Genomic DNA, 25,803 nt, shown 5'->3' on the forward strand with positions numbered 1-25,803 from the left:
AAATTGGGTAAAATAATCACAATAAACTCTCATGGTCACATGAATAATGTTTAATTTTATTTCAAAATAAAATGTAGTAACAATGTGAACATGGAAGACAGCCATTGTCTCAAATATGATGTAACATGATGCAATAAAAATTATACAAATAAACATTTAGCCTACGTAATAAAGAAAAGCATAGTAACAGTCCACGTTTAAATTATTATTAAACCATAGGCTATTAGGACTTTATATAATGAGATGGAATGATGCTCCCTTCACAGTAAGTTTTCTTGTTAGTTATACTGTAATAATATACTGTTATGTGGAATTTGATCATTGCTTTGTTTTTGTCTGTATAACAAGTGTTTAAATGCTACTCTACGCACTTAATTTTACAGGCAACAATCACAAAAAAACCCTGATAAGTCAGTTTACACTTGACTAACGTTAAGTGATTATAAGAAAACAGACTTCATCAGTCTGATATCTGTTTCATCATCAAATGGTGTTTTGACCGAAAGGCAAGACGCTTGACATATTCTCAGAGTTTCCATGAGGTTGCAGCTCACGTGAGACCTCTCCTATTACCTGACCTCCACTTTTGTATGTTTCTTTCGCATACAGTGTCTTTCTTGCAAGAGAAATATGAGGTCACATGAGGCATTTGTGTCAGTTGGGATTACACTTTTTGCACACACGCACATATCAACACAATACAGCTATGCTCCGCCTTCTTTGACCTCAGGCAACAAGCTTCTAGACCTCCCTCCACAACACCTGCTGAACCACAGATGACGAGGTTCTCTTTAATTCACACGCTTATATAATTTCAAACAAAGCAGAGATTTGTATTTTCTAAATTGTAAATTTTATAAATGTTATGAAACGTCGCGCTTTTGGTCCAGCAAAACCCGATCTCAGCTCAACCGAACAATTGCCTCAACCGGTGTGGGAACAACTAAGCGGGACCGTAAAATACGTAAGTGTCATAGACTTTAATGTAAGTTGTTGTTGTTTTTTTTACACATATTTTGTTAGTGTGGATAGGAAAGATAGTACAGTAGTTGATAAGCATCGATACACTTTGTTATTCATCGCCAGCTGTTTGTTTGTTAACGCTTAGCATGTAATGAAAAACGTAACACAAAACAAATGTATTTACTGTTTTGTACAACAGCATATTTAGTTAGTTATAGTAAGTAGATATTTCTCTTATCTTTTACGTAAACCTACCCCAATGTCTTATCTAAAAGTGGATCAGGTACTTTTGTTTCCCACGCGCACGGTCACGGTTTAAATGCAGTGATAGCTACATTGTTACAGTAGGATTGTCTGTAAACATGATGATATAGATATTGTCACGAATAGATGAAAAAGCCTCAGAATCGGATGATGGATAGATTACAGTTCAGGGCTTAAATCCTAAAAATAGCCAAAAAAAATCAGTAATTCATTATTGAATTCCTTGAAATTTGCATAACGTTCATATGGGCTTTCAAAGTCTGAGTCCTGATCTTCTTAACTAATGCAGATTAACTATTTCAAATAGCCAAAAGCCAGTTCATACAACATAAAATGTTCATACTGCATGTGTGGCTTTTCTAATCCATCGTTGTTTTCCAGACACTCTGAACTTTCGGTTAAAAATGGATTGGATGCATCTTTGTGGAAATGATCCAGATCAGACCCTCATCTGATTCCTAATCCGCCGTCTGTTGTTTGGATATAATGCTGGATTGCTCAAAATGACTGAGCTGAATTTTCCCTTCATAGAGGAAAATGGAAAGGAAGTGGATAAAACTTTGGACTGGAGTTGTACCGAATGTAACGAGAAGGAAAAGGAAAAGAGGACGGATGCATGTACCCAAACTCAATGTGCAGAGACAGAGGACAAAATGATGCAAACGAGTAATCCTTTCATAATGCAAATAGATTTAGAAAGGACGCCCAGCAGGCCGAGGTTAAGTTCGTTGGCGGACGCCGACGGCACGTCTGTGCAATTATTTCCGTTTAACAGAAAAGCTCTGGGCCGGATCTCCACGTCCCCCACTCTGAGGAGGATGAGGAGCACTAGACTCCCCTCCCGAGAGTCGGACAGGTTTGATAGCCCTTTGGGAGAGGAGTCAACTTCTCCGAGGAGTCCCCTGTCACCTGTATACCGACAGTCTCCACTGGCGGCCCAGTCTGATGGACAGAGCGCAGTCTTCAAAGCCACATCCGTGACTAGATCACAGAGATCACAGACCCTCGACAATGGTGTCATATGCAAAAGTCAAGGGTCTGATGATACAAAAGAGGCTGATTCGGATGACAATGTTGATGACGATCAGGTATACAGGAGTTCTGGATTCAAAGCATTCAACATATCAACATGTTCATAACTTCATATTTTTTTAAAAACATCATTTAAGCAAGGCAGATTTATTGTTTATATACACACTGAAAAAAAATGATTCTTTCAATTTATTAAATTTTTTTAAGGTAAGTGGTTGCAATCAATTTATTTAAGCTACATTTAAACATAAAATATTAGTAAAGTAAAATAAAATAAAAAACTTTTGTTTAAATGTAGCTTAAATAAATTGATTGCAACCACTTACCTTCAAAAAATTGATTAAATTTAATCATTTTTTTCAGTGCAACTACTGGATCGTTTTAAACCATGGTTGGGTTAAACAGCATCCATATTTTACCCAACCATGGGTTGAAATAACACAGCATAGGTTAATTTATACCCAACAGTTGGGTTAGTTCATGTTTGACCCAGCCTTGGATTGATGCAACCCAACAATGTTTCACATTTCATACACAAAGTTATTCAAAGTGCTTCAAACACAGTAGAAATAATTTACAGATTAGATACATAATGAATAAAAATATAATAGTAAATGCCAAGATTTTTTAAAGGGAACAATTTCAAATCACAATGGATGATGCATTCAACAGAAGAAACATGAGAAGTTAAAAAATAATAATAAAAATGAGAAATATTGTGATCTTTTTCATAGCTTTTTTGTAGCAAATAAATAAACAATATTCACCAATTTATACTTTTACAAAGCAATATTATTCAAATGGGTTCTAAAAAAAGTAACACAAATATCTTGTCTTGGTCAATGAATGACTCCTGGGGTAGCAGATCACAATAAGAGCTTCTGACAGCACATGAATCAGTAGTTACATGCACTGACAGCTTTTGAGTAAGCCCACAATCCCCTTGGGAGGGCTCCTCTGATGAGATCCCATTCACTGCAGTCAGCTATCACCAAAATAAAAGAGGGGTCAATGAATAATCGAGTGAATAAAGAAGAGACAAACCCCATTCACTCCATCCGCACATTCATCCAATTCTTTTTTAACAATAGACCAAGATGTGAGATCTTTAAAAGTCCTTAAAGGGACACTCCAATTTTTTTTGAAAATATGCTCATTTTCCAGCTCCCCTAAAGTTAAACATTTGATTTTTACCGTTTTGGAATCCATTCAGCCGATCTTCAGGTCTGGCGCTACCACTTTTAGCATAGCTTAGCATAATTCATTGAATCTGATTAGACCATTAGCATCGCGCTCAAAAATTACCAAAGAGTTTTGATATTTTTCCTATTTAAAACTTGACACTTCTGTAGTTACATCGTGTACTAAGACTGACGGAAAATAAGAGTTGCGATTTTCTAGGCCGTACCATAGGGGTGCAACGGATCACAAAACTCACGGTTCGGATCACATTACGGATTTTGAGGCACGGATCGGATCATTTTTCGGATCAGCAAAAAAAAAGTATGGGAAAATTCTAATAACAAATCAAGAAATTACAAACATTTATAAAAAGAACAAGGTTGCACATTAAGTAAGGTCTAAAATCATTAGTTACAGAAATCAAATGAATAATAACACTGCATTTATTGTATTAATTAAATGTAATTATTATTTTTTTAAAGCTTCAGCAGTGATTTTCTCTTTGTCTTGGGTTCTTTGATTAACATTAATGACACAGACTTAAGTAGGTCAATTGAGCTTACTGTCTCTTTAAGACCAAATATGCACAGACTGCAACTCTCCGTTTGTGCACTACCGAGTCCCCTTAAACGAGCGCACAGACACAGACAGAGGGCGAATTACAGACGGCGCAGCATTACAGTCGTCCCACATAAAAACGTTACGTTGTTTTTCATTGCTCTATTAGCCAAATGTATTTTAATACACTACAGTATGAGAGAGAGTAGCGCAACTCTCTGAAATTTAAACATCAAGAGTTCTGATCTTTGAAGGATGATGTCTGACTCGAGCTGGACCGGACGCATTCAACCGCACGCGTGCGTTTGTGCGTAAAGTAAACTGATCACTTTAGCGCCGTTTTGCAGTTAAACTGTTTAAAATCACTTGAATGTTAACATTTGCAAACCTTTATAATACTTACAAATGATAAACTTTCCCTATTTAAATTTGCGTATTAATCCGCGAATCACATGCGAGCCGAACCGTGGGTCGTGATCCGTAAGGATCACGGATCAACTGCGATCCGTTGCACCACTACCGTACCATGGCTGCAGCAGGCGCAATGATATTATGCAGTGCCTGAAAATAGTCTCAAGCTATTGAAAGTTACCACAGGGACTGTTTTCGGGCACTGTGTAATATCAGTGCGCCTCCTGCAGCCATGTTACGGCAGCAAAGTCTTAGATTATTCTGTCGGTCTTAGTATACGATGTAACTACAGAAGAGTCAAGTTATAAATAGGAAAAATATCCAAACTCTTTGGTCATTTTTGACCACGATGCTAATGGTCTAATCCGATTCAATGGATTATGCTAAAAGTGGTACTGCTAGACCCGGAGATCGGCTGAATGGATTCCAAAATGGTAAAACTCAAATGTTTAACTCTAGGGAAGCTGGAAAATTAGCATATTTAAAAAAAAGCGGAGTGTCCCTTTAACTCGAAAGATAACGTTTAAACAGAAATTGTGTAAAGAGAGTTTTTTAAACTAATATTGTTTAACTGCTGAATTAGAAGTGCAATTCTCTGTTTTTCTTACACCAAGTACATTATGTTTTTGCTTTTGCTTACAGATGATCGAGGTGTATGATAAAAGGTAAGTGTGCTGCATTTATGTAAAATTTTGCATGAACCATCCCCAGCCGAGTTATATTTGCATGTGGCAATGCAACCATATTCCTGCCAATTGTGCTGTTTTGTGCCGAACAAAATCATTTCTACTGTTTACAAAGGCAAATCAATCTAGCATTTCCGGTTTGAATGGTTAATCAATTAAAGCTCCCGTTCTTTCTGTGATTTGAAGCTTTGATTGTGTTTATAGTGCGCAATATAACATGTATTCATGTTTCACGTTTAAAAAAAACGTGGTATTTTTCACACAATTTACTTATCTGTATAGCGCTGTTTTCACTGTTCTCAAAACGGGCTGATGTCTTCCTTTTTCTATAAAGTCCTTCCTTCAGAAATACGTAACGAGTTCTTATTGTGTAGTTTGTTTAGTGTGTTGTGATTCGATAGCAGCTTAGCTTAGCAAAGCCATTTGAGCCAAAGCTTGTGACTGACGTATTCATGTGGGCGGAGTTTAGTCAACGAACCGTTTTACTGACGTCATTAAAGCAGGAAATAGAGGGTTGTAGTCCAAACCGGCCGTTCGCTGTAGGCTTTGAAAGAGGAATTCTATTAAAGAAAATATATCGCCTGGCAGTGAACTTTGAGTTTTATCATTTTACAGGTATTATTTATGCTATTATAGCAACATTACACACTTACTAGGGTCTAAAAAATGGGATCAGGAAGAAGGTGACCTTTAATGTAGGAATTTGTTTGTATGATGATGAAGCCAAAGCAGAACCACACTGGAACAGTGTGGGGAAGTTTATTGTCTGTTGTACCATCGCTTTGTTTGCTCTACATGAACTCTTAAAGTTGTTAGAGTCCCGAGGTTCGACCCGTACGGCCCAGACGGTCTCATTAGTGCTGCTGTCCCCCCATCATACCCACTCTTGCTCTGCCCCGCTTGCCTGCCTGTTGGACCACAGGATTCTTTTCAGCAGTGGATTATTAGGCAGCTATTGTGACCTTAATTACAGTACGGCACCGTCTGATTGCAGTGCTCATCCCTGGACAGCGATTGGATGAGACAGTTATGTTAAGGGGGCGTCATTTTTTCGCGGAGGTGATGGGACAAAGCTCCCTTTTTTTGCGACCGTGCCGGGGCTGGGAAGTTGGGATAAAGGGCCACTTCATGGCATTGTGTATAAGCCTTTAGATAGACAGCAATTAGCTGTGACCTTTTAATATTGTTCTTCAAAAAGTGATGCATTAGGTGACTTTTTGCTTGGTGTACTGGAATCTGTGTTTGTAGTTGTAAAGAATGAAACAATTGCCCTAAAATGATGGAGATGAGATAGTATGGTAATAAGGAAGTATGGGAGCTGTTGTACCTGGTAACGTGGGAAGGGGTGTTACCTTTATAAAGTTCAACTGTATATATGACTCAAATGTTTATTGGTATATGGTCCAATATTTACCACAAGGAACACGAAATGCTGATAATAGAGACTGCAGTTGTTGTATTTGAACTTTCAGCTAGTGTTGTGTTGGAAGCTTATGTGCTGTGTTTGTTGTGTATCTGCATTCATTGCATTGATGAAGCATACTTGGTCATTGACAGACATCACATACTGTACTTTGGTGGCACACATGGTTACCATCATTGAGTCTCTGTACAGATGGATGGGCACACAAAGCAGGGAGTGACTATAAAAACCAGCCTGTCCAGTTGATTGTCAAAGCGCTGCGTAAAGCCCTTAGGATTTCTTTTTTTTTTTGTCAAAATATAACAGAGGAACTGGAACATATGCAGAACATAAAACAAAATAGAAAGGAACTACTTTGTTATCCACTTCAAAAGAGATGAAAATCAGGTGTTTTTGTACACTACAGACAGTATATGCTGGCGCCCAGTATATCACTTAGCTAATGATTACATTTTTATCAGATATTTATGTGACACTATTAGTTGGGTTTACACGACCAACAAAAGCACATAAGGATAACATTCAAACCTTTGACTTCACTAACAGTGACTGCAAGCCAAAGTTAAAGGTGTAGTTCACCATCATGCCATCTCATATGTATATGACTTCCTTTCTTCAGCTGGGCACAAATAAAGTCTTCTTATTTAAAGGTGCCGTAGAATCTAAAACTGTTGTATTTACCTAGGCATAGATGTATATTAAGTGTTTTGTACATGGTAATAATGACATGTCGCCAGCGGGTGTGCCTCATAAGTCTTGAAAAGTGAAGCCTCTGGCTCTTTGATCGCCCCCTGGTGGCTGGCTGCAGTACAAGTCATAACCCCGCCCTCTCCATTCAAACAAATGGGACTCTGCTCTAAATAAAAAAATTATTTACACTTCCAATAAAAGTTTCCGAAAGATATTATATATGTTCAAGTGTTCATTTTTGTGATAACTTTCATTTTAGCTAGTTATTTGATGCTATAGAAACGGGGTGTGTCGTTAAGATTGGCGTGGTTTAATTGGTCGTGCGAGCGTTTGGGCGGAAGTTTGATACCGCGGCTCCGCCTCTGGCTCCACGGACGATTCCTTCTGCGCATGCCCTGGCTCCAAACTGAAGTTTTTACGTAACATGGCGGCGACCGTGGACGGACATTTTTGGCTTCAATTCATTACAATGGAGGGAGGCGACGTCGCGTCGTCCATCTTTTTTTACAGTCTATGGTCGCGAGCCTTAAACACAATTGTTTCCTCCTTCTTAAGTAAACCTTGTGCATGCAAAAACAGCTGGAAAACAGGCCAACATCAACATAACACCGACTGTGATGTTACAGTTAAGATATAAGCCCCCAGCATTTAGTACAATGTTGTAACAATGCTAAAAACTAAGTTGTGACTGCTGAGTTAGTGCTATATGCTAGTTAATGCTATATGCAAGCGTTTAAGCTGAAGTTCTACGTTGGTAACGTTACAGTAATGTTCTGCAGGTCCATACTGATAAAAACACAAACTCACCACTCAGAAATGTCCATTAACAATCTCCAAACAATTGATTATTCCTTAAATTCTGTATCTTCGTCTGATGCAAGGTTAAACATAAGATCTGTTAACACACACAGTGCTACTGAAATGAGCCATGCTAAGAAACAGCCAATTGGAGCAGAGCTCAAGATTATTATTCGTAAAAATAATGTAATAATAGACAATTTCATTCTGGGGGCAGATCCTAGGGTTGTAAATGGACATGTAAAACAATCTCTGGATAATTTTTGCACTTAATAAAGCTACATACCTTTTATGTCGATCTTTGATTAATTGTCAATAAGAATTAAATCGATAAAAATGTATATGTGTGTGGCGCCTGCGCAAAGCAGATACAGCCGGTGAAAAAAATGAAACAAGCACGCAGAAGTTAAACTAGCCATGATCACAATAATGCTCGTGCTCGATTCAAGCACACACCTGGGATTTTTAACATCATGCTGATGCAGTGAAATGGCATCTGCAGTGGATCTGATAGGGTCCGATACAGAAAATGCAAATACGGTTAGGATACTGAAAGCAAAGACTCTCTTCAGGGAAGCCTGCAAGATTAGCATAGCAACGTTGCTATACGCAGGGAAGGAGACCAGAAGTCGTTTTTAATGAACAGATGAAAATGTAATCTTAAATTTTGGCAATAAACTAAAATTTAAACTGTAAATGACTGTTGTTACACACTGAACGCCTGCAACATATATCATTGATCATCATGATTGACTGGCTGAGGCCCTACATGCTAAACACTGTTGCGGGTTTTCTAATGGAAGGTTGAATTCTTTATAATATAAGCATCTTTGCTGAAAGGTGACAACGGGAAAAGTGCCCTTTGTGTGATTCTTGGATATAATTACAACAAACCGTGTATCAACGACTCGGAAAGTGAGGTGAACAACTAGAAAAATAACACTTGATGATAATAAAACTTTTATTTTGACATGGACGCGCAGACTTTCATGCCCATATGAGGCGGAGTTATGCTGTGTCTATTAGGGGCGGGACACACCAAAGCTTTTTTACACAGCTGAAAATGCATGGAGGACGCCGAATGCCAGCTGTTTTTTCAGCTGAGTGCCAGCTATCTTCACCTGAGCGCTTTGGTAGCTGGGATACTTAAGCTGTGAGCCGGTTGGTTGTTGTGATACTTGTCCCACCCCTCCTCCACTGTGATTGGACGGCCGTGTGAGAACTGACATTGACGGGCGGAGCTTTTTACCCAAAGTTGAATCTCTTTTCAAAAATGCTGAGCGCCGACTTTCAGCTGTGAAAAAAACGCTAGCTGATGGCTTATTTGAAAAACGGCGAGCTTCTATTGGAAAAATTTGAAATCATGCCCTGGCCGTGGGCGTAAAAGCTTTGGTGTGCACGCCTCCTTAGTCATTATATTTCATTACGATATTAAATTGATGATTTTTATCAAAACACCAACTACATTGACTAATTTTACAATCCCACTAGCATGTTATTTTGCAAAAATTAAATCTTTTAATTTGCGTGAGGAAGCTGTCTTTTTTACGCCCACTTTTATGTCATTGGCTATATGCCCCTGCAGTAAAGGCTTATTGCACTATTCTGCCCTCCAAAGCCTAAGTGCAGTATCTACGCAAACACTGAAACTAGAAACGAGAAAAATGGCTTTAAAGTTTTTACACTAGCCAGCCAAACATGTTGTTGGTAGATTAGTGGTAATGCATTCATGTAATGCCTTGTTAGGAAGACATTTTTTATAGATAAAAACCATGAGCACCGATGTGACCTTTGACTCCCAAAATGCAGATACTGCACTCTGCCTTTGAAAGACCTTACACAACTAAAACACTATTACAAAAGCAAAGTGCAGTATCTACGAACTTAATGTTTTCATTCAACTTTTTCTCATGCTTCTTAATACATTTTGATTGTTTTTAATAACTGTAATAGTTTTATTTATGTTTGTGAATGCTAAAAATGCTCCTTTTACCACAAAGAGAGTATTTAACTCACTTTATTAATTTTTATTTATTAAAAAAATTACATTAGACGAGGTTTACTTTAAAACAGTAGTTAAAAATTAACAATTTAAAAATAGAGGAACATGTTTGTCCCAAAGACATTATTGTTTCAAATGTACTATAAGTGGTTACTAACAGTATGTACATTTTAGTTAATTTTCATCTCAAAGTAGCACAGTTATGTAAACTTAGATATTTTTAAGATTAGTTTAAGAAGTACTAAACTAAATGTTTTAATATTAAGTAGCCTAAAAAATTAGTTCGTGGAAAAAGAGCACTTGTTATGGAAGTGTACTTTTTCACATAGTTTGCTTTCTGCTGGCCCGGCTGCGCTTGTCAGGTTGACTGGGCTCCGCTATCTTTGCCTAACAATAAAACTTTACCAGACTCTTATCAAACTTTTGAAGGAGTAACCCCTGTCAATACAATTTGATTAGCTGCCTAAAAAGCGGAGAGATGTTCGAATCAACAAACACCAATGCGCTTGAATCGGATTATATCATTATTGTCAGAGGATATTGCCTTCAATGGACGAGCACAGGTAGGTCAAAACTTGCTAGCAGCTGGCTAGTCAATGTTAACTTCTTATAAAGCTGTAGTTTGCCTTAGCATGAGTTATTATTTAGCTATCTTCCTTACCAGTATTTGTTTATTTGCGTTTTAACGCGAGTTCAACCATCATTTGGCCGCGGGATTGTGCCATGGTTTGTTGTTTCTGTGTGTTACGATCGGGGGAAACCGCAGTATCTGCGGTATCGAAGCTGGGGAAACAAAGCCAGAACTCGGTTTACCTTGGTATTAGCATGGATTTTGTAGTTACTGCAATTTTGACACCCTCATTTCTCTGAAACGGGACAAAATTGAACCAGGAGACTTTGTCACAAGACAGAACAGATGTCATAAAGCTCATTTCAAGCCTTAACTCAATTTCGACCAAGTGTGTAGTTACTGCGCTTTGGCTTTGGACGGCAGTATTACTGTTAACGATTATTTGATTGATTGATCTTTAATTGAAACAACCATAAAATATGGGAAATTGCATGAATTGATATCAGAGAACAATTTAACATATTATTTCAATGCATTCTTTGGCACCTTTAAAAATAACCATAACATTTGGTTCCGGTACTGTATAGGATCCAAAACTTTTATGTTGAAGTGCCAAAATAGTGCATACATCCTAGGGCTCGGTATCGATTCAGATGTTCCAGATCAATTCAATTTCGATTCACAAGCTTTCGATTCGATTCTCGATTCAATTTTTCATTCCGATTCTCGGGGCGGTTTTTATACTCGATTCTCGATTCAACTCAATGAACTATATTAATAAAAAATAACAGTGAACAGAAGTTTACAAGTGGGTAATTAATAAAAAGAAATTAAAAGCCACAACACTAACGTTGTCGTCTTGCTTGCGAAATCTAAAATGCTTTCATACCTCTTACTTTTTATGTGAAGGTGGCATCAACGTCGATGAAGCACCTAAAACCGCCATTTAAAGCTCCTTGGTAACATCGCGCAAGGCAAAAAAGAGGGTGACATCTAGTGAAGAAGACTAGTAATTTGATTAACGTTAATCTTACGTTCAGTGTTTACAGGAAAAATATGAAATAAAAAATCGATTCCGCTCTTTGAGAATCGATTCTGAATCGACCATGTTGCATTCAAAGGTATAAATGCAATGCAATGTAGAGGTTTTGTTTCCAACCATGTTCTACTACTACTTACAGTATACTTGTTCAAAATGTGATTTTTCTGCTAAACCTAATCTGCTTTTAATTTGAACATTTCTATGGCTTGGGTCTGTGTAATGGGATTAGTAAAGCACACTGGACAGGATTTATTAAATCAATTTAGCGTAATAACTCTTTTGTGAGGCCTAATGTGTAATTGTGACATATTTTTGCCAGGGGCAAACGTATCAGTTGTTTTAATGGCATGTAGCAAGTGTACAAACAGCTGGTGTTAAACTTCAAAAATGTTGTTTCAGATTCCAATCTCTAAGTTTATTACACATAGTTTTAAAAAACTGGAAGCCTGAGGGGCAAAAAGGTCCTCTGAGCTCACCTGTTCTCTTCTGATCTAATTTTTCCCAGGCTGCAGGAGAGGAGGCGGAGCTCTGTGGTTGTTAGTCTTCCCGGATTGGATATTTCCCCTGGAGATTTATTTGTGTCCAATGGCGTTGCAGATATTTTAAATAAATCACCTTATTTAGGTTTGTCATGTCACAGTTAATATTATGACTCAAAGTTAAAGATTGATTAATATTGATAATGACCATTATAAAGTTAACATCCAGACTAAAGTCTCATTGTCTGTTTATGAGATTAGGAGTATCAAAGTTTGATTTTAATCATACATTTTTATTTGACATGACCTTACTAAATCAATATTAAAGATATCATTATTATACAAAGAATATTGTTTATATCACGTAGGACAGTTTTTTTTAATGTAGAGAACAGTAAATCACAAAAAGTGATGGGCAGGGTCACATAATTTTGTATCTGCAGATTTCTGTACAGAACAAACATAAAGGTGTTTACAACACATGCATATTTTAATATACAGTACTGATTGAAATTACTGACCATATCTAAACTAATTTTTTACAGAAACTAAGAAAATGAAGTGGCCCTTTTTACGACGTAGTACAGTAAGTGAAAACATTCATATATATTCACACTTCAATGCCATTGTGACAATATCACCGCCGTGACTTTCTTATCTGGTGCCAGCATTGTATTGCGCTGTGTGGTTGCCACCTGTAGATATTCTGTCGTAGTATTTCAAATGCTTTTTGTCACTGGATTGATGTCCTGTACACAGCGTTCTGACCCACTTTGAGCAGATTTGCATGCAAAGCCTTTCGGCACATCAATTCCATTAACAATAAACAACACCAACAAGTGCACGGCCAGCAGAGCCAAATGCGTTGTTATCAAATTGCTATGCAATCCGCTCCACAGTTTGTGATCAAATACAAAAGAAATGAGGATACAGGCAATGTGATGTTGAATAAATGTGAGTGCTGTTCTCCATCAGACAAAAGGGAAGTTTCGTAGCGTCGCAGACATAGACAAGTGTTTGGCTGACATTCAGGTCCAGGAATGGAGGGACACAGACTTTCAGACATACAAGGTAAGAGATTAGAAGAAACGGTGTGCTTCAATCTTTTCAATACAAGTAAAGAGCCAAATTTGATTGTATTAATTAGGGATGCACCAATATATTAGCCTATAATTGGTAATGGCAGATAAAAGCATTTTTTCTCAATATTGGACATCGGCTAATTGTTTAAAAACAGCGGATGATCAGGGCAGATTTTATCCTGGCAATGTTAAACTAATGTTGTCTGAATTGGGTCACAATAGCCCTTTTCACACAGAGATTACTGAAAATACACAGTAAATGCTTCTGGGATTTGTCCGGGGATTGTTTGGTTTTGGTTCATTCACACAGCCAACGATTTTCCGGAATAAAATGCCGTAAAGATCCCGTAAAGACACGTGATGATATATTCTTGTTGCGATGACACATGTGGGCACACAGGATTTCATGACATAATAAACTAAAACATGTGTTACAAAACGAATCTGTAGATGTCAAAATAATCGAATATCAGTTTCGACACATACATTTTGTATCAGTGCATCCCTAGTATTAAAGGGATAGTTCACCTTAAAATAAAAATTATGTTTGTCGTTTACTCATCCTCATGTTGTTCTGAACCTGTATGAATGTCTTTTTTCTGATGAACACAAAAGAAGATATTTTGATAAATGATGGTAAACACACAGCAGATAGTGACCATTGACTTTCATAGTAGGAATTAAAAAAATGATGTAATTTAATGGGTATCATCAACTGTGTGCTTACCATCATTTAACAAAATATTTTCTTCATCATTTATTACAATAATTCCAAAAAGTTCCATTCTACTATGGAGGTCAATTCTTACTACCTGCTGTGTGTTTACCATCATTTCTCAAAATATATTATTTTGTGTTCATCAGAAAAAAAAAAATTCATAAAGGATTAGAACAACATGAGGATGAGAAAATGATGACAACATTTTCATTTTAGGCTGAACTATCCCTTTAATATGTGATGCTCTGCAAAGAGACATTTCAATGGCAGAACTGAAGCTATATCATCATGTTTTTTTTAGGATATGTCTTTAGGAGAGTTTCTGAACGGTCGCTCTGAACTGAGGGTCGCCAAGGATCCTAAAGCTTACAGAAAGCAGGAGGCCATCTGGGAGCTGTTCACCAGTGAATGCGTCTACTTCCTCGATCAGCTCATGGTTTTAAAAGAGGTATGAACACGCACATTTGGTTAACACAGATTTATGGCATGTCTTTGAATAAACAGGCAAACATAGAGACAAACATCAACAATATAGTAGCTATATTCCTTCCGTCTTGCAAATGATCTCTGATGTGAAACAACCTGATTTTCACTGTATTTCAATTGGCTGAAATGTGCATTTGTTTTGTTTGAAGGTGTTCTTAAACACATTGACAGAGCTGCAGATGAGAGACTGCCTACAGGATATTGATTCTTGGATGCTTTTTGCAAATCTTAATGAGCTTTGCTTGGTAAGACTTTGGTACATTTTAAAGGGCACCTATTATGCCTATTTTGATGTAATATAAGTCTCAGGTATGCCCAGAATGTGTCTTTGACACAGTTTCAGTTTGACACTTAAGGGGGTTTTTACACGTCATCACTTCATGCGTTTTCTCTGATTGAATAGCTGTCCGATTGTAAAAAGACCAGGTGTAAATGCCCTCCAAGATGGATTTAAATCCGATCGCTCAAACCACTTCATGAGGTGGTCTGTGATGCATTTCACATGAAAACGACAAGTGTAAATACATCTGGTTGATAAAACCACATATGTCAGCGCATAACTCCTCCCAAATGTAAGCATGTCACCTGAAAATGTGCCAGCAAAGAGGCAAACAAACAAAGACAAAATGCTTACTGCTACTATAGCATGTCCAGTACCCCCCTATTTGTGGGGGAGCCCCTATTTCATGTCTGTACCTTTAAATACAACGAGCTACTGCTCCTCACTCCCTTACCAAAAGACACAGTGAGTATTTTAGTTAAAATAGATATGATTCCTGTGAATACAGTTTGAGACAATAATGCCTCACCATTGAGATATGCGTACAACTTACTGAGGGTGGAAAGTATGTTAATGCAGGATTGTCAGTAAGTAACTGTGGGCGGGGCTTTATCAGTGTGACATCACATTAACAAGAGAATCTAAACGCCATGTTTAGTGAGACTGCTTTGATTTAATGGGAATTAAAAAGAAGTGGGTGGATTTTTTTTTCATTGTAGGGTTGTCCAAACACCTTGTAAAAGTAGATTTTGCATAATAGGTGCCTTTAAAGGAAAACACCACCGTTTTTCAATATGTCCTTACCTCAACTTAGATGAATTAATACATACCTATCTTTTTTCAATGCGTGCACTTTTAATCTTTGTACAGTGTTTTTTAAATGTGTTAGTATTTAGCCTACCTCCATTCATTCCTATGGCTCCAAACAAAAGTTTTATTTTGTGCCACCAGTCATGTAACTACTCCTCTAACAGTCTTTAAAAAGGGAAAACATGGAGGTGTTTGGTGGCTTCTAAATTCATCCCTGTTTGGATCCTAAGGAATGAATGGGGCTAGGCTAAATGCTAACACATTAATGAGGCGCTGTACAAAGATTAAAAGTGCACCCATTGAAAAAAGATAGGTATGTGTGTCTAAGTTGAGTTAAGAACATAGTAAAATATTGAAAAACTGGTGTTTTCCTTTAACTGCAGATGTACCATTTGACTAAAGAAAGCAGATGAGACAGTGCTTTGTCTTGAACTGTAAATTGTTTATTTTAAAAAGTGAAATGAATCTATATGTATGCATTTAATGTTTTGCAGGTCAGCTTTGGCTTTCTTACGAGTCTCTTTCGTGAAATTAAGGAATTGTGGAAAACTTCAGACTCTTATAGTACTCAGACTCTTTTGGACCTCCTCAAAAAGGTAGGATTTGTATGCACTAGCTAAAATATTGCCCAAATAGAGTCCATAATAAATTGCTGAACTCACAAAAAATTCAGGTGTAGCAAAAAATTTGAACTCTGACTGTACTGCATTAATTAACTGATCTTATAATAATACCTTGTAAATTTTGAGTTGCAAGGGATTATGGGATTTTTCTTTATGCTTTTTAAACGGCTTAAAAGAACAAGTCACAATACTGTATACAAAAATAACTGTGGGGTTAACAACCGCCAGTGTGGTTATAAAGTACATATGACTTAAACCTTCAGATTTATTGTAGCCACATAATCTATTATTATATGAATCATTGAATACCTGAACTTTTGTTTCTTATTTGTTCTGTAATCTGAAATATAACAGAATGCTTCCTCTGTGGTCATATTTTGATCACTCTCCTGTGTTGACTTTGCAGGCGTTTCTTGAAAGCATTTGCCATTGTCTGCAAAAATACTGCTTAAATTACAGCACAGCCATCCTTTATCTGGACAGCATGAAGTTTAGAGAGGACTTTGGCTCATTCGTGAAGGTAACTGTGGCAAGCGTGATTTGATGTGGTAAATCAGGGCTTGGTCTGACCGCTCTGACAAGATCTAGGGAACAGGGCATGTGTTACAATACAAGATTCGGGCCACTGATGGGTGGTTGTCAGGGACCGTTGCTGCTCGCGCTGGAACACAGTGACCACATCTTTGGTCAATGAGATTGTTGACATAGCTACTCCCCCCACACCTTATTTCACTATTAAGTCCCACTGAATATTGTTTCCATTGTATTTTTAACTGATCTCAACATCGGTTATTCTCCGGTCACTGTGTTGCTGCCAGTAGAGCATTGCCTTTAAAGGTTGTATGTTTGATTTCTAGGTTACACACATACAGATGTGTGTAACCACAAAACTGTTTAGCTTAAATGCACCGCGAGTTGCTTTGGATAAAAGCGTCTATCAAATGCGTAAATGTAGATCTGGATTGTTTCATATAGACTCATATTGTCCCATTTAAAAAACTTCTCATACATCTCCCTGTTATCCTGCTCTTGGTTAGTGGTGCGAACGGAACGAGCAGTGCCGCAGGCTTCAGTTGAAGGATCTGCTGGTGGTTCCCATGCAGAGGTTTACACGGTACCCTCTACTGTTAAAGAACATTGGGAAGAGGGGCTGCACAGAGGCGGAGGAGAACACACTGCAGAGTATTGTGGACCTTGTGGACAAAGCCATCTGTAAGTCTTCTGCACCAAAGACAGAATAGTACTTATATTTCTCTCCACATGACCATATAGTAGTTACAGTACATACACTAAAAATAAAAAAGGTTTCCCCATTTATGGTTCCCCAAAGAACCTTTCAGTCAAAAGTTTTTAATAGAACCATTTCTTACTAACCTTGTATGAAGAACCCTTTTTCACTAAAAAGAGCCTTTTGTGCAATAGAAAGGTTCTGTGGATGTTAAAGGTTCTTTATGGAACAATTCAGCCAAAGATGGTTCTTCTTTCTGTGACATTGTGAAGCAACTTTATTTTTAGAAATGTAACAGGGGTTAAATCTGAAGAGTTTGGTTCCAAAACCCAATAAATCCATTTTGACTAATTTCAGTAAAAAAATAAATAAATGTATATACCAAGAAAGTAATAAGATGAAAACCACTATTTTCTATTACAAACTTTCACATAGCATCTTTAGGTTATAAAACCTTAAAAATTCAAATCCATCATTTTATTTTCAAAGATTTATTATAAAAAATGTTTTTTTCAAATGCTATAAATCTGTTGAATCAATATATAAATGTGCATTCGTCTTTGCAATGTTATATTAATTTAGTTGACTAGTGGTATACACTGATAAAAAAATAAACATTAATGGCATTAATCAAAACACTTACTTTGTCATATTAAGAACACTGTCATTGCTGCTGTCATCTATGGGACGTCATCGCTGAACTTTTTTTACACCGATCAGCTGTAAAATGTTTTGTTCCTGCTCGATTTTCGTTGACTTGAGTAAAATAATGGAAAGTTTTTCATAAGATCCCCTGGGGTCAATGTGTTAGCATGAGAGACGCTTGATGCTGTCGGGAGAACAAGCAACAGCCGGCATTTTTCCATCTCCCGAGTGCCTCTCGCGTAAATTATTTGATTTTGATGGCTTACGTCTCTTCCCCGTCACAGAAAGCCACCACAGGTTTATCAATGCCATCAAAAGTATTATTTCGTTTTTGTTTGTTTGTTGATCACGAAGTACAAAGTAGATGAGGAAATTAGGATTCTGTGTGTATTCAAAGCGCCGCGATTGTTGTTTACAATGCGTGGAATGGTGCGCTGTGATTGGTTAAGCGGATTTATAGCATTCCGCAGAGAAGGAGGAAAAACGACCTGATACAAAACTGATTTTGGTGGTAATTAATAAAAAAATGGCATTTATCGCATTTTGGAACCAAACTCTTTCAATTTTCAGTCCAGCACTGTAAAAAAATTGTTGGTTCAACTTAAAAAAAGTGTACTATTTGCCTTAAAATTTTGAGTTAATTCAACTTAAAAAAAAAAACTGTTTAAAAAAAAAAATTTGTTGCACTTAAATATTTAAGTTTAATCAACTTAAATTTACAATTAATTTCAACTTTCTTGACTAATGAGCAGTTGCTATAAATTATAAAAGTAAAGTTGAAATAAATTGAGCTAATACAACTTTATTTTTATAATTTATAGTAACTCCTCACTACTCAAGAAAGTTTAAATTAATTGTAAATTCAAGTTGATTTAACTTTATAATTAAAATTTTTACAGTGTAATCACTAGGCTCAAACTCTAATGCAGTGTGACTATAACATTATCTGAATGTTATCTTAATAGTCATCATCTTCATTTATTAGATCTTTATTGTAAGTAATAACTTCTCAGTTATCCTGTTGACACCAAGCAGTATGTTAACACATTAAATGCTACAAGTATACAATGGTGGCAAACAAGTTCAGAACCACAGATTTCTGTCATTCTTTTGTAGCTTTACATTCCTGAATGAGACTTTAGAGTTGATGGTCTGAAATGTAGACTTGTTGTGAATATGTCCGTAATGTTTTTCTAAAATACTCACATGGAAAAATTACTTCGATCATATATGTGTCTCTTGTGTCAAGGAATTAAAAAGAGTGACAGGTTACCTTTCCAGTTCTCTGGCAGCTGTCAAATGAGACTGAATGTTAGGCATGTATTGACAGCTACACGAAGAAACAAAATATGCAGTGATCCAAAAGTAAAATGTGAGAAGACGGAGAGCTATTTTTGACTCGGAGGTGTCATACAGTATTATTGCACAGGTACTGTGTATTAGTACGTAAATAAAACGTGACACAGCACAGTCTGCACATTATCACAAATGGCAGGTTAATGGCAAGTTATCAGTATGGAATATTACACAAACCTTATAAAAATACCTTATTTCCATTAATTACTTTGTTTTGATATGGCGGTGAGATTGAAATGCATTGTGCAATACAGCAAGTGTGTATAAATGTATGATTACTCAAATAATAGTTAATAGGATTCTTTCAGTCTTATAGCATGCTCAAAATGGCAAAAACCACATACACATCATTAAAGTCCCTGTAAACCAGAAGACATGTGCCATATAAGATGAAAACATGGTAATATAGGTAAATGTAGTTTTTACAAGCATGCAAGAAAACATTACTAGTGTGCATCTTTGGACAAAACAGTGGCACTGATCTGATGTTAAAATATGTCAGTACAAGATGTTTTTTTTTATTACTGTAAGGCAGCTCAAACACGCATTTTAGTCTGCGACTAGAATAACCTCTGTCTGGGAAACCGCCCATAAGTGTTTAACAAAAGAAAGGAAGTCACATACATCTGGGATGGATTAGTACATTCTAAAACAATTTTCATTTTTGGGTGAACTAATCCATTAATGGCAGATTTGACTATATCAGTTTGCATAATTATGCAATAGAGCTTGAATTTCACTTTACCTTTAAAAGCATTAACTAAATGCAGACCGGCTCAATGCAAAAAAAATTATAATTCTGAGCACACCTGGATGGCCGCAGGTCATTTTAATACTTTGGGGTTTGTGTTTAGCACTGCTGTGTTTCCTTGTTCATTGTGTGGCATTTACGAGCTTGAGTGTATGAAGAGATGCATGATGGGCGTGACATTCAGACAACAATCTTATGCATGTGTGTCATTGTTGATAAAAGAGCTTTTACGGTAGGAAGAATCTAGAATTATTAGAATCGCATGTCATCAACCAAAAACAGGATCTGTGATTGTACAAAAGCAGCAATGTTTGTTTGGGAGGTGTGGATGAACATCTTTTTGTGTAGGTGGATGATACAATGATTTCCTCTCTCTCTCTCTCTCTCTCTCTCTCTCTCTCTCTCTCTCTCTCTCTCTCTCTCTCTCTCTCTCTCTCTCTCTCTCTCTCGTACAGACGACCTTGAGGGCAAAGTAAAGTGGTTGGACAACTATCAGAAGGTCAAACGGCTGAAGGAAGTTCTGGTGTGGCTTCCTTTATGGGAGAGAGAAAAGAGAGCACAAGTACCTGAGGTACTTTATAGTTGCTTTTAACTAGGATGTCAAACATCCAGTAGTTGCATTTGATCTGTATTCATGGAGATTTGTATGTTTGATCTCTCACAGAATCTGAAGCACTTGTTAAAGGCTGTGACCTTGGAGAACCTGGTGTCTAACCGTAATCTCCTCTACGACAGCAGGCTTCTCCTAATAGGTCAGATGAAAATATCGTGGCTGCAGTTATGGTCAAGCCTAATTGTGAAACTAGAACTTACGTTGTTTTTTCTTTTGTGGGCAGAAAACACAAAGATGCGCGACGTTTACTTGTTTCTCTTTGACGAATTCCTTCTGATCACCAAAATCAAGCGAAGCAAAAAGGTGCAGTTGTATTGTTTTCGACCTTTGTTTGGTGTTATTACTGTAGAAGGATTAGCTTCCAGTGCCCACTGTCTGTATTGACTGAAATCAGAGTGTGGGCGAATCATCTGAGCATGTGATTTTAGATTTGTTGATTTTCTTTGGGAGTGATTCTTGATTTAAGTCTTTACTCCATTTTACACGCTGAGGTTCAATAAATACGTGACCAAATCTGTGAAATCCAGATTAAGGTCTCATAATCTAATTTTGAGATTAGGGGCATCAAAGTTTGATTTCTCAGTCATATTAAAAATATCAATAATTTTTATTTTATTTTTTTAACATCATGTAGGATGATTTTATCTAGAAATCAGTACCAGAACCAAAATTGTGTGGTACATTTTTATTAAAGTCTCAAAGGTAGGATGGAAAACTAACTTATGGAAAACTGTTAAAGGACAAGTTCGGTATTTTAGACTTAAAGCCCTGTTTTCAGATTGTTTATGGTGAAATAGAATGGTTTTGAATGAAATTTCGAAATTTTCGGCTGCCCTGAGAATTTTCGCGTGTTTGTGTTTCATCTCACACCTCTACAATGGGTTTAATGGTGCACTGGAACAATCCTTCCTAAAATGCATTAAACTTTCGTTTACAAAGACGTGAAACTCACCGAGTGGTCAGGGGTGTTCACTGATATGCTCACACAAAAATCGCTGCAAAAGATGCTTTCCAACAGCTGTTTTAGCATTCGTTGTTAACTTGTGGACCTATTTTTCCAAACGCCTCACACCCGTATATTCTTCCGCTTAGAGCTTGAATAATAGACACTCCAGCCCAGGTGGTGGCGCTAATCCGCCATTGCCAATTGCAAGAATAGAAACAAAGTTCCCGGCGCGGAGTAATACCGGACCTCACAGGACATCTAATACATGTCAATGGAGTTGGTAAAAACTACGATAAAACCTGTTGGAATGCGTCTTTTGGAGCGATTTTTGTGTGAGCATATCAGTGAACACCCCTGACCACTTGGTGAGTTTCACGTCTTTGAAAAACGAAAGTTTAATGCATTTTAGGAAGGATTGTTCCAGTGCACCATTAAACCCATTGTAGAGGTCTGAGCTGAAACACAAACACGCAAAAATTCTCAGGGCAGCAGAAAATGTCGAAATTTCAGTCAAAACCATTCTATATCACCATAAACAATCTGAAAACAGGGCTTTAAGTCTAAAATACCGAACTTGTCCTTTTAAAGGGGGCATATCGTGAAAATCTTACTTTTTCTAGTGCTGTAATTGGGTCCCCAATGCTTCTATCAACCTAGAAAATGTGTAAAAGGACAACCCAGTAACTTAGTTTTAGTAAACCATTTCCGCAAGCATGTGAAAAAATAGGTAATTGAAATTTGGCTCCCCTTGTGATGTCAGAAGGGGATAATACAGCCGCTTAATCTGCACTATCCAACCACGTCACTGTCATTTAGTGCAAAGAAAGACAAACAGGAAAGAGATGAAAATAATTGACAGCCCAATTAAGTTTTAATTTCAACAAACCACCATTAATAGAGACAGAGCGCCGCACGTCATAACCTGAAAACCACGCCCACCGGGGGAAAACAATCCAACCGTCTCCATTGACTTTGTATTGCGAGAGGCTGCCTCCTTGTCATTTCTGGCTTATAACAAAAAACAGAATAATGCCTAAAAACTGCTGTGTGACAATATGTACAGCTAACAAGCCAAAGATCCCAGAAATAAGTTTTTATAAGCTATCGAGCCGTAAACCCAGCTTTTAAGGAGAAAAAGTCCCTAGTGGACGCAGTTCTACTAATATGAGTACTATGAAAAGTTGCCTGTTTCCATTTTTGTGTCTTTAAACGCTCGTTTTTGGGGTCGACAGCTTATAAAAACTTATTTACAGATTAAAAATTAAAATTAAGAACAGAATAATACATAAAAGCTGCTGTGTGACAAGGTGTACAGCTAAAAAGCCAAAAAACCCAGAAATAAGTTTTTTTTAAGCTGTCGACCTCATAAAACGAGCGTTTAAAGAAACAAAAGTGGAAACAGGCAACTTTTCATAGTACTTCTATTAGTAGAACTGCGTCCACTAGGGGGAAAGTAGTCGGCGATCCACTTTATTCTCCTTAAAGGCTGGGTTTTACGGCTCGACAGCTTATAAAAACTTATTTCTGGGTTTTTTGGCTTGTTAGCTGTACATATTGTCACACAGCAGCTTTTAGGCATTATTCTGTTTTTTGTTATAAGCCAGAAGGCAAGGAGGCAGCCTCTCGCAATACAAAGTCAATGGAGACGGTTGGATTGTTTTCCCCCCCAGTGGGCGTGGTTTTCAAATTTGCATATCGGCGCTCTGTCTCTATGGTGATCAGTGTTTGCGTTTCATCAGCTCATTTGCATTTTAAAGGACACGCCCAAAAACTGCACATTTTTGTTCACGCCTACAAAGTAGCAATTTTAACAGATTATACTAAATTATCTGTGGTGTATTTTGAGCTAAAACTTGACATGTGACACCAAAGATTTATTTTACATCTTAAAAAAGGCTCGTGAAATGTCCCCTTTAAAAGAAAAACTGTTACTTTTACAATACAAAATGACTTAAAAACTAATAAAAAAAAAGAAAGTATGGATTTCAACACCAAAATGATAAAAAATGACCTATTTTAAATAATTTTATACGTAAATGCATAAAGGTATGGAGCAGTATATTAAATGGGTCTCATTCATTTAAGCATGTGTACACTAAGATTTACTTAAAAATATAGTGCATCATTTTTGCATCCATTTATTTTTTTAGCAAGTTTCACATGGAATTTTTTGCAACTTATGCAATTGCTTAATATTTCAAGTAAAACTTATTTTAAAAAAGTGGATGCAAAAATGATGCACTATATTTTTAAGTAAATCCAGCGTATTATTTTTACGATGTACGCACGAATTTGGGTGTGAAATGTGCGCAAATCATGATTCAACAGAAACCTTCCTACTAAAAATTTATTCTAAATGTATGCAAAAATGTAAGAACAACTTAGACCACACGTAGGCAATAATCATAAACAGAAAAAAATATATAAAATATATAACAGATTGTTCATGATTATTGTATGCATGTGGTCTAAGTTTTCCTTAGTAAATGAAACACAATATGCCTAAATGGTGTATTTCTATTATAGAAGCCCAGTGTGGTGGAGCCGAACACTTTGCGTCCCGTTGCGGGCCAGGATTTTGAAATGTTAATACAGGAAGGCTGTAGTTTTACTGTTCTGGATCAGCCCATCTCAATAGATCGCCTGCAGTTAAAGAACATAGATCAGCTCAACGCCACAGGTGTTTACAACACACACATGCATGCAATTATGCATTATTAAAATTCATGCACTTATTATGGAATCATAATACAAGAACATTTCCATTGAGGATAGACTCAACAATGACAATATTGTCAAAACATCATCTCTGGAGCATTAGTCTCTTATTGACTGACTGTTTTATTTGGTTTTTAATATCTTTCAGCATCTGGTCTCCCAAATTCTTTCATAATAATGCATCAGAATCGCTATCAGCAATGCATTGGAGTCTTCATTCTACAAGCCCAGACTGAATCTGTAAAGGTAAATATGGTATCTACTGTATATTTTACCAAATACACAATCAAAACCAATTAACCCTTTACTTGCAGTGCTAACATATGAGACGTTAAGGCCTAAATACTGCAGTTTTTTTGAATTCTGTAACATTGCTTTATGGTATTCCAACCAAAGAGACTTAAATGTAAGCTCAAACTGTATGTTTGGCAGATGCTTTTACCCAAAGTTATATATAGTGGATTCAAGCTATACATTTGACCAGTATGTGTGTTCCCTTTGCCTCAAACCTAATGGCCTTTGTGCTACTAACACAATAGGTGGGTATTAAACAACAATATGTATGTTTCAGAAAACGTGGATGTTGGAGATAGAGAATGCTATTAATTCTCTGTTGAAGCAGGACTCCCAACAGCCTCGGGTCAAGAACTCTTCTCTATATTTGGAGTCGTCACAAATCTAACTTTTTTCCTCAAGGTGCCATCTGAGCCCTTAGCAGATCACTAGAGCAATACATAAACATAAAGTATATAATGTTGCACCACTTTAAAAGTGGTAACCCTGAACAGTTTGAAGGACCATGAGAGGAACAGTGTGTCAGTTCTCTTTATGTCATTTTTTGGAGAACGAATAAAAACCCTGCTCCTGTCACATACTGTATGAAGATGCTGATTTAACCTGTTTGACACATAGTAGTGCGACTGCAACATTTCTCATTGTGTAGAATGCTCAGATAAACCGGATCAGAAATGCTTCTCAACTGTAATATGAAGATCTTGGTTGTAATGAAGTTTGTTGTTGTAAATTAGTGAGAGTAATTAAAGTGTTTGAAACAATAATGTGCACTATATTGTCTTGGAAAGGATTTCCAAGTTTGACAATGAAAAATAAAATGCTGTTCAGTTGTTTTTATATGTTGTGAACTTTTATTGTTGTTATAATCATGGTGATAATCATAAAACATAAAGACATATTAAATAGTTTGTCACACGATAGAAAAATTTGTTATTAGCCACCCAGCGATATTTTAATGAAAAAAAAAGGAAAATCTGAGGGAAATAAGCGGCATTCTCCACTCTTAAAATGCAGTTTTGAATAGAGGGGATACTGCTACGGCCACATCTCGCGAGATGTTGAGTTTAGGGTTAGATTAGGATGAAAACATACAGTATGTGAATTGTGAAAATATGTGACCTTATGTGGACTTGCCTTTTTGTATAATTCTTA

General features: G+C 36.8%; 1 protein-coding gene across 2 annotated transcripts; it reads left to right on the forward strand.

Moving 5' to 3' along the window:
• The first annotated feature begins 701 nt into the window (after positions 1–701).
• On the forward strand, positions 702–25,488 carry plekhg7 (pleckstrin homology domain containing, family G (with RhoGef domain) member 7). 2 transcript variants are annotated; one of them, XM_065283374.2, is made up of 17 exons: positions 702–985; positions 1,609–2,315; positions 5,053–5,075; positions 12,128–12,246; positions 12,647–12,687; positions 13,077–13,172; positions 14,203–14,349; positions 14,537–14,632; positions 15,972–16,073; positions 16,507–16,620; positions 17,138–17,312; positions 20,536–20,651; positions 20,745–20,832; positions 20,917–20,996; positions 24,166–24,319; positions 24,506–24,603; positions 24,929–25,488. In XM_065283374.2, exons 2-17 carry the CDS (start codon positions 1,731–1,733, stop codon positions 25,037–25,039), a joined length of 2,145 nt encoding a protein of 714 aa, XP_065139446.1. In that variant the 5' UTR covers positions 702–985; positions 1,609–1,730; the 3' UTR covers positions 25,040–25,488. The 2 variants fall into 2 exon arrangements, with proteins under 2 accessions (XP_065139446.1, XP_065139445.1); XM_065283373.2 differs by having other exon boundaries at positions 702–964.
• Positions 25,489–25,803: the final 315 nt, after the last annotated feature.

The sequence above is a fragment of the Paramisgurnus dabryanus genome, chromosome 9, assembly GCF_030506205.2.
Source record: "Paramisgurnus dabryanus chromosome 9, PD_genome_1.1, whole genome shotgun sequence".
Classification (NCBI taxonomy): Eukaryota; Metazoa; Chordata; class Actinopteri; order Cypriniformes; family Cobitidae; genus Paramisgurnus; species Paramisgurnus dabryanus.

Bases quoted from the DNA above. Each gene is read 5' to 3' on its own strand.
- plekhg7 (XM_065283374.2), top strand. From the start codon at position 1,731: ATGACTGAGCTGAATTTTCCCTTCATAGAGGAAAATGGAAAGGAAGTG. The intron at 14,633-15,971 runs GTAAGACTTTGG...AATGTTTTGCAG, and splicing joins ATCTTAATGAGCTTTGCTTG to GTCAGCTTTGGCTTTCTTAC. The intron at 24,604-24,928 runs GTAAATATGGTA...TGTATGTTTCAG, and splicing joins CCCAGACTGAATCTGTAAAG to AAAACGTGGATGTTGGAGAT.